A 9985-nucleotide genomic window follows, 5' to 3' on the forward strand; every position below is an offset into this window, starting at 1 on the left:
GGACCGTTTGGCCTGGGAACTGTCTAGACAACTGGTTCTGTTTTCCCTCAAACCCAGTTTTGGTAAAAAACCGTTGAAAAAGTCAATAATCTGTTGACTCGGACGGTAAAAAATTTTTAATTTATTTGTCAGAACAGGCCGTTCATTTGAACTGGACAAGCAGATTATCAACCCGAAAACTGGTGGCCAAAATGGTTCTATTTCCTGATCATTTTTTAAAACGTTGATTAATTTATTTAGAGATAATTTGCGTTCATTCCCTTTTTTTTTCAGCATATGTCAACCATTTAATTTGTTTAAGGCTAATTTTTTTCCTTTTTTGTTTATTTATTGAACATCTTAATTAGTCGATAGCAAGTTTAACGAGTTCAAAATTTTCAATTAATTTACAACAGATTTCCTTCTTTTCTTACCATTTTAATTAGTCTCTAGCATCCCTTTTTAGTGTCATTTATAAGTGTGTATTCAAACAATTCCTGTCACTTATAAGTGTGTGTTCAAACATTTATAAGTGTTATTTACAACTGTTACATGTGCATGACTCCACTCACTTAACCATTTTGGCGTTATAGCAATTCCCGTCACATTCATTTAATTATGTCAGCCCTTATTAGCCAACGCTACCTTTGTCTTGTTTTTCTTTAGTTTCAATTAATTTCTCTAGTTAAGAAGGCACTTATTTCATAATACGTTAGTTGTAGTATTTGTTGACATCGTCCCCATCATGGTTTTTAAAATTGACCCGGCGATCGAACTGATTAGGAGTCCGGTTACCGGGTTGAATGCTTGAACGGTTGGTCCGTTCAAACAAAAAATTAAAAAATTAAAAAAATTGAAGAAACGGTCAAAACCATTTGAACAATTAATTGGCCAGTTTAACGGTTTGCTGACTAAAATCAACGGTTTTGGGAAAAAATGGAACCGATCAGATGACCCATTCCTGGTTTTTCTGGTCCGATCTAGTTTTGAAAACCATGGTCCCCATAGGTCACTTAATCCAATCCTATAGTTAAGAAGACACTTATTTCCTTGCATAATGTTTTGTTCAAAACTTTCCTAGTCATTTCTAGCCTCGGTCATTTACTAGTCAATGTCAACACAAATTTTGCGCTAAATTTGGAGCATAAAAAATTCATGCGGACAAATTCAAAGAAATTTATTTATTTTTTACAGAAATTTAAATGGGATACAAACTCTCTTTTTCTTTGAAGAAATACCCTCTGATTCTCTTGTCATGGACATGATTGAACTTGCATTTGTAGCTTGTCATGGACACAACCCGTAAAGCTTGACGACTTTAATGGTTGGAGGTTCCTTTTAATGATTCAACAAAGATCTTCATGAATACAACAATTTAATAGAAGATTTCTTATTTGCAATAATTTGATGAGAGCTTTCCTTGAATACAGCAACTCAAAGGACCAAATTCTTCAATTCACATGACACGGGACTGCAGTAGTTTTGAAGCTTCAACAGTTGAGAAGCCGAATTTCTGATTGGGAATTGCTGGAGAGAGCCGAAGAGGAGAGAATGATTTCAGTTGAAAATCTCTCAACATGCACGTGACTAACAACATTTAATTTGAAACTTCAACAGTTTAGCATTGACTCATGAACTAGACTTCTTCCAAATTCTTTTGTCTTTTCCCTTCCTTCTTTTATTATTATTATTTTTTATCTTCTCTTTTTTATAGATGAACTAGCTCTCTTCTTTCCAAGGGTTCGTTTTTCTCATCCCATCCCCCCTTTTATAATGAATTGAGTTTATTTGAAGAATCCACCCCCATTTCAATTTTGAAATTCATATTCTAAAAGGTAATTGACGACCCTTAATTTTCTCTTACCCAACTTCAATTAGACATTATTACATATCCCACTAAATCCCCTAACTATTAATGTGATCCTCTTTCACTCCAAATCAATTATCGACAATGTATTAACGGGGGCACCTTACTAAAAAGGAAATACCTCAGCCCGAACCAACTGTCATTTCCCTTTTTATTTTTTCACTAAAAAAATTTCCTGAAAGGCTGAAATGCAACCACGAAGGAAAAATTGAGGACCAAAATGCAGCTGGTGAGTCAAATCGTAGCCAGAAATCCAAAGTTCCAAACCAACCTCCCTGACAGCCACGTCACTGATCGACACAATTACTCACGTTTTGTTTAAATAAAGAAGAAATTTCCCCACACCCCTTTACCTCCTTCAACTAAAACACTTACACACCACGCAAACACAATGCTCCACGGCTTAGCTGCTTCGTCATCTCCTTCACTTCTGGTCTCTACTTCTCGCCTCTCCACTCTCTCTTCCTCTCTCCTCCCTCCCGCTAAGCTCTCCATTAAACCTTCGACCTTTCCGCGTAATTCCAAATCACTGTCTCTCTTCGCCAGCCGCATGAGTTGGTTGGGAAAGCTAGGGCTAGGTTTTGGCACCCGAGCTGCTGAAACCTCCGCGGTTTCTTCTTCTTCTTCCATCGCTCAAGGTCCCGACGACGACATACCCGCACCCGGGCAGCAGTTCGCTCAATTCGGTGCCGGATGTTTCTGGGGCGTCGAGTTGGCTTACCAGAGAGTTCCCGGAGTTACCAAGACGGAGGTTGGATACAGTCAAGGTCATCCGCATAATCCGACCTATAACGACGTTTGCTCGGGGACCACGCAGCATGCCGAGGTTGTTAGGGTTCAATACGATCCCAAGGAGTGCAGTTACGAGAATTTGCTTGATGTTTTTTGGGCTCGCCATGATCCTACCACGCTTAATCGGCAGGTATAGTGATTTATTTAGTTTTTTTATTGGTTTAAGAGGCGTCTCTAATTGCTTTTGCGTTTTTCTTGGTTATTGCTACTGTTTTATTTGTGGTAGAGAATTTTGGCATGTCTGTAGAATTTTTGGTGTTTCTGCTAGAATTTAGTATTTTTGGTTAGTCCTTGTTTCGTGGTACTTGCGTTGAATTTAGTTCTTTTTTTAGAGTGGACTCTCAGTTTTTTTGACAACTTCACTGAAAATTGAGTGGATTTATGAAATATTTGTACTAACGTACCATTAGGTCTATGTTGTTACTAGTTCTGTTGTTGTCTGATTTAGGACTATGAAGTGCAGAGGAACTCAGGAACTACTGGCTATCTATGATGAGCAGTTTAGGGTCCGTTTGGTTTGCAGTCGGAATCGGAACCGGAATGGTCTATTCCCCCGCGTGTTTTGGCTCAGACTGGATACGAATGGGAATCAGAATTGGGAGAATTGGCTGGAATGGTTTCTAGCAAAGGGAGGGGAGAGAATGACCATTCCCTCAAAGCGGGGAATATCATTCCACCAGGATTGGGAATAGAATTCCTATTGCCCAACCGAAGTACCGAAGGGTTGGAAGATTCCAGACCCCTATTCCCGCCAACCAAATGGACCCTATAATTTTACATGAAGTTTCTGACTACTGCGCAAGTTTAGGGCTACAGCATCTGAAAGTGTACGAGCATCTATCACTGTAGAATATTCAAAGTTTTAAAAGCACGTGCAAGGCTCATATTGTGGGGTGCACCTAAATTGACTTGTTGCTATGTATTGTTGAATCAACCTTGAATTTGATTGAGTAGGTAAATATTGTGGGGGTGCACCTAAATTGGCTTGTTGCTATGTATTGTTGAATCAACCTTGAATTTGATTGTGGGTAGGTAATTAATTACTATGGCCTATGGGAGTTTTATGATTTTGCTGGTGTGGCAGTTGTTTGTTTTGAAAAAATTAAATCATACGTACTGGAGAACACACCCTTTATAGGGTGTATTGTAAATATTTACTTATGTAGGACTTGAACATTCATGGCTACAATTTTTATATAAATAAATAGTAACACCATATCCAACCAATTGGGCTATTAGGGTATTTCTTTTAACTATTTTTGTGTAGATGCTTCATCAAATGATGGGGGTCTCATGGCCTCAGCCAAAGAACTACAGGACATAGGTTATTTGTATTAAATCTTCAGTTTGAGAAAGAGAGCAAACAATATGGAATTAGAGCAATTTTAGTTGAAGGATTTAATAACTACTTTCACGTTTTGACTGGAAGAGTTTTAGTTGATGTGAGTTTGAGCTTAACCCCAATCCAACGTTGTAAAACTTGGACCAGACTGGTTGGTCTGACCATCAGACTTGGGAACTAGAGGGAATTTGGTTTATTAAACCCCAGTTTTTAGTTTTTTTTTTCCCTAAAAACCGTCTGACCCACTATTAACTTGGGCAAACCATTAACTTTTGTTGTGCCCTTTGTTTGTGGTAACTCCATACTAAGACACCACTGATTGGAAGAAAACTTAAAAACCCCCCTTCTTTTATTTTCTATTTTATATACCATCATCCAATCATGCTCCATCAGAAACATTTAAAGCAACAAGATGAATATAAAATGTAAGCATATTTCATATTGTTTCAAATAATTAGAGATACAAGCAACCAAAAGAAAACTTTGTAATGATTTTGTGGTTGACTGGCCGTTAATTGACTGGTTGACCTGATCAATGCTTAGTCATCCCAGGCAACCATATCGTGAGTACAAACCAACTATAATAAAATAAAACACAATTTTACAAATTGTCTACCAAACATGGTTACCACAAAGCAGAATTACCTCTTGTTTCTCCTTTCTTTCCATCTACACGACTATTTGATGCCCTGGTAGCTCACCTGAGCAGGCAATTCAGGCTTGCTAACAATGCCTTCGCTGCTCTAAATAAGAATTTAAGAATCCAGGGGACGAAGGTGCATCTGTGCTTGAGGATAGCCAAAACACCATCTGGCAGTTCCCTTCTACTATTAAACCATTCCATCCCAATGAGAAGGCTAGTTTCAATCCTTGAAGAAGTGCAAGCAATTTATTCCTGAGAACTGAGAAATATTCTTTCACCAGCTAAGGCCTGTTAGCTAATCAAGATATATTCAGTATGGTCTCTAAAGATCCCACTTACTTTTATGATGACCAAGCATGATATATGTGCATGAATGCCACATAGGGGAATGGGTAGAAGTTCCTCACCATCATGGGATACTTAAAAGAGAAGGGCTTGTTCTATGAATTCCATTACAGGATGGCCTTAGCTTCTGTACTCCACATTTATCATGGATGTACTAATGACCCCACTCTATTGAACTACTAGTTGTTTGCTGGTTCCAGTGTTCTTGGAATTTTAGACAAGGTAGTAGGTTTCTATGTTAAACCAAGGCACTTTGGTTTTGCAGTTTTTCTGAGATCTTCTTTCCCTTGCCTTGGGTGTTTGTTACCCTTGGACTGAAACCACCACTTTGAGGGGGTGAACCTCTAGAATTTGAGAGAGGGAAGAAGGGAGGGAGTTACAGTTTCAGGTAATCTTGTAACAGTTTCTTGTATTCAACTTGTCAAGTTGCTGCCTACGTGGCTTCCAGCTCCTCTTTTCTTTCTTCTAGAATATACTTGTTGTTGTATGACTGACTTAGCTATGGCTTCACTCGATCTCCTAACAGCTCCTCTCCCTGACGGGGCACCCTCATCCTTGAGGTGGAATCAAGGAAATTTCTGCTTCAGCACCGAACAAGTCTCCCAAGTTGCAACATCTCTTGTTAATCCTATCCATTCAACCAGGGCTTCTTTCACAATCTTCCTTCCCACCTTAACCCATCAGTAGTCTTGAACTGTCTTGGGTTGTAATTGGAGGACATCATAATCATTGAAATCTGGTAGTGCTGAGCATGGTGTGGTAGGGACCCAAACATGTTTTAAGTAAAGAGATGTGAAAAACTGGGTGGACGCATGAAGTGGGAGGTAGGTCCAATCTGTAAGAAACTGAGCTAATGCATTCTAGAATTGTATAAGGACCATAATATTTTGGTGACAATTGTATGGGCAATCATGGCCCATCGGGTATTGGTGGGGTAATGAGGGAAGAGGATGGAAATATTTTAGCCATGTATTCAGGTAAAGGTTTTAAAACACGGAGGCGTGACGTGAGGCGTTCCACTACCTAGAGGCGTGAGGCGTAGTTCAGAATGCAAGAGGCGTAAGCCTCCCGAACACAAGGAGGCGTAGTCCTCCTTAAGAGGAGGGGGGTTAGGAGGAGGATGAAGAGGAAGGGGGGATCTCATTTTTTCTTTATTTTTAATAAAAATCTTTTATGTTAAGAAGAATAAAGATGCATAACATTAGTTGAAAGGGAGGGGGGGGGGTCTTACCCCTTTCTGTTCAAAGGACTCTCAGTCACTGATCTCAATAGAGATGCTTACCCTTTTCTGTTTCTCCCTCACCTCCATCAAACAAGCTTGAGACATCCCGATCCCATCTGTGAAGGAGTGATGACCCTAAACTTCAATGGAAGTGCTTTAGGTAACCCTGGCTTAGCTGGTATTGGAGGCATAGTAAGGGATGAAAGGGGCGGCAACATTTGTTGAACTTTCAGCGGTACAATTGGTTTGGCTGATTCCACAAAGGCCGAAGTGATGGCTGCTCTCACAGGAATCAGAATAATAAAAAATTTGGGAATCCAGAATTTAATCATTGCAGGTGATTCAGCAAATACTATAAAATGGTTAAGAGACAAAGAGGGGGGACCTTAGAGATTGAGCCACTACTTGGCAGAGGCTAGGGACTCTTTGGACTGTTTAAATGTAAAATTAATTTGGATTCCTAGGGAACACAATCATACAGCAGATGGCTTAGCCAGTGGCGTGTATTTGGATCATTTGTATAGCAACAAGCTTCCTCCTTTGTAATCTGTTGGGTTCTTCCCCTGCTTTGTACATCTTCTCATGTACCTCTTCTTCCTTTAATGAATCCTGGTTAATTTTTTCTCACAAAAAAAAAAAAAAATTCTGGTCATCCCTGTACTCTAGTAGTGAGTTTCTCGAATTTGATCTGATAGGCCCTCGCTGATCCCACCTGTTGAGTTTTGACAGTGACTCATCGAAATCCTCGAACCCTGAAGGTTTGAATCTTACACATAGTACTTCTGTGAAATCACTCCAAGAAACTTGAGGGTGGGATTGGCAAAGCCATTGGAACCAGAGGATGGCTTCTCCTTCTAAGTGAAAAGAGGCAATCAAAACTCTTTGGTTACTAGGGGTTTCATGGAATTTGAAATACATCTCAGATTTGTAAATCCAGGGCACTGGATCTTCACCAGCGAACATCGGAAACTCCAGTTTGGGTAAGAATATTTTACCTCTGTTACCTCTGCCGCCTCGACCTGTGTCTCTGCAGACAGCTTCTTGTTCTCCTTCTCGATTATGACTGGTGTTCCCCTTTTTGAGTTGCAGCATTACCACCATAAGAGTCATTTTCAGTTTCTGAATGTCACCAGACATTTTGTGCAAGCCCACTTCCATTCTATCTATTTGATCCTCCATTGTTTCAGACCGTGTACTCAGCATCTCCGCTACCCAATCAACTCTGGTACCGGATTTGTTATCCTTGGACTGAAACCACCACTTTGAGGGGGTGAACCTCCAGAATTCAGAGAGAGAGAGAGAGATAGAGATGGCAATCCACGATCTTCTTCATTCCCCTTATTATACTGCCTCTTATATAGGCTTTACAACAAGATCAAGATCAGGAATCAAGAATCAACAGCTATCAAGAATTGACAGTTACAGTTTCAGGTAATCTTCTAACAGTTTCTTGTATTCAACTTGTCAAGTTGCTACTGATGTGGCTTCCAGCTCCTCTTTTCTTTCTTCTGGAATATACTTCTATGGCTGGCTTAGCTACGACTTCACTCAAGCTCCTAACAGTGTTGCACTTATATGCCAGAATCTCTTATTTCAAGAAAGAGGAAGTTATAGCTATAGCTTTAAGATAGCAAGCTGTGCTAGCAGATTGCAGTCTCATCAAAATTCTGCATAATATCCTGACAATATAACCTTACTTTCATCAATATCTATGCATGCAATAGTGTTCATAAGTTTCGCTGTAAAGGGGAACTGACTTAGTATTTTTATGACTATGATGATCCAAGATTATTTTCCTATTTGTTAACCGTGTTCCTAATGATCCATGATCCATCCTCTCTGTACGATGTAAATTACTGAACTGAGTATGTGTTTTCTTCTGTAACTGTAATTTCCTGTGATTTGTTTCCTTTTATTGCATGTGACCTGTCAGAGAAACGCAATTGGGCAGGTTGCATCTTCAGTTTAGACTTTTATCCGCTCCTGCTAAATTCTCTGGGTTAGGTGCAATTGACCTGCGATCTTTCTCTAGGTTGATGTGTGTGCTTCTGTCTGATCTGCACTTTAAAACATTGTTTCTACCTATTTCACGTATTATGATATTTTTCTTTTGGAATGCCAACTGGATTTTGGATGGCCCAACAATATTTGATATCCAGATACCTGTATGCTACCAACATACATCTCATAATTTTTTTTGAAGCTATGCTAGTAATAAACTTCTCTATGGTTTCAAAGTTTGACTGTTCTAGTAATAAACTTCTCCATTCTCATCCTTGGCTTGAACATGATTTGGGGTGGACGATGGAGCTTTGATTCCAATGGTTGCCTTCTGTGAATTGAGCCCCTCTCCCTTTATGAGAGAGGGGAGAAGAAGAAGATGACGAGTAAATATGGAACCATTGAATTGGCAGAGAGCAATAGAGAAAAAATCATAATCTTTTCTTTGTTATTCAAGATTGGATGACACTCAACTTTTGAACTTTCAGTTTTACTTATTCATTTTATCTCTCCTAATATGCAGGGGAATGATGTAGGCACACAGTATAGATCTGGTATATACTATTACACGCCAGAGCAAGAGAAAGCTGCACGAGAGTCAATGGAACAACAGCAGAAACAGTTAAGCAGGAAAATTGTTACCGAGATTCTACCAGTAAAGAAATTCTACAGAGCAGAAGAGTACCATCAACAGTATCTGGCAAAAGGAGGCCGATTTGGGTTCAAGCAGTCAACCGAGAAAGGCTGCAATGATCCAATCCGCTGCTACGGCTGAGTTGAAGCCTTGAAGGCAGTCCTAACATGAAGCATACGTTCCATGCCTGCGTTAAAAGGAGGTTGTTAACGAGTTTCGTGTATTCTTCCTTGAACTGGATATATCTAGTTCTAGTCCATGTAATGCAATATCAACGGCTGGATCTAAATGTTGGCCTTAAAGTTCTATATATATTTAATGTATTGTTAATAGCATCTAACCCTGCGTCTATCTTGCCTTTACTGTGCATATATACTTGGTTTTTCATTCCTGTTTATCGTAATAGGCATATTGGATTCCTGGAACATGTGATATTTTGGTTGGTTAGGATTACTTGGGACTGAAGGAGTCCATCCAGTGCTGAAGAGTGAAGAGTGAAGATACAATTATAGGTAGCAATTCACTATCATCGAGTGCTGTTGACATGGGCCATTTCTCAAATCTGCGGATGACGTGTCACGTGTGTATATAGGGGTGTCAATGGACCGGTTTTGGGTTGGATTCTGTCTAAACCAAAATCAATTTGGATGGATTGGATGGACCAACAAGACATTGAATTAGACAGTCCAGACTTAATGGTCTAAAGTATTTATCAGTTTGGATTGGATCTGGTTCATCTGTGATGAATTTATATTGGATTGGATTGTATCGAGCCATTAATATCTAGTCCATTGATAGGAGGTAAGAATTTAGGTGTCAATGGATCAGATTTGGGTTGGAATTAATCTAAATTAAAACGAATTTGAATAGATTGGATGGTCTAGACATTAAATTGGACCGATCTGAAATGGTCCAAAATAATCATTGGATCTGGTCTATTTGTAAAATAGACTCACATTAGACCGGATTGGATTGAACCAAAACCAGTTCAATTGACACCAATAGACTGGGTGGTGCCTAATGTTGGCATGAGCCGTAAGGCCCGAAACACAGGCCTTGTTAGCTGTCACTGGGTCTGGTGACCCGAAAAACAGCAAAGTCTTTGCAACAGATCTGGACATACTATTGGCTATTGCTGAATTCGAAAATAGGGCACAGCA

General features: G+C 39.5%; 1 protein-coding gene across 1 annotated transcript; it reads left to right on the forward strand.

The window, feature by feature from the left end:
- The first annotated feature begins 2178 nt into the window (after positions 1 to 2178).
- Positions 2179 to 9165, forward strand: LOC104610521 (peptide methionine sulfoxide reductase A1-like). The gene is made up of 2 exons (XM_010277182.3): positions 2179 to 2768; positions 8715 to 9165. The coding sequence occupies exons 1-2, from the start codon at positions 2238 to 2240 to the stop codon at positions 8964 to 8966; spliced, it is 783 nt and encodes a 260-aa protein (XP_010275484.2). The 5' UTR covers positions 2179 to 2237; the 3' UTR covers positions 8967 to 9165.
- Positions 9166 to 9985: the final 820 nt, after the last annotated feature.

Source organism: Nelumbo nucifera, chromosome 1 (assembly GCF_055504915.1).
Source record: "Nelumbo nucifera cultivar China Antique chromosome 1, China Antique-T2T, whole genome shotgun sequence".
NCBI lineage: Eukaryota > Viridiplantae > Streptophyta > Magnoliopsida > Proteales > Nelumbonaceae > Nelumbo > Nelumbo nucifera.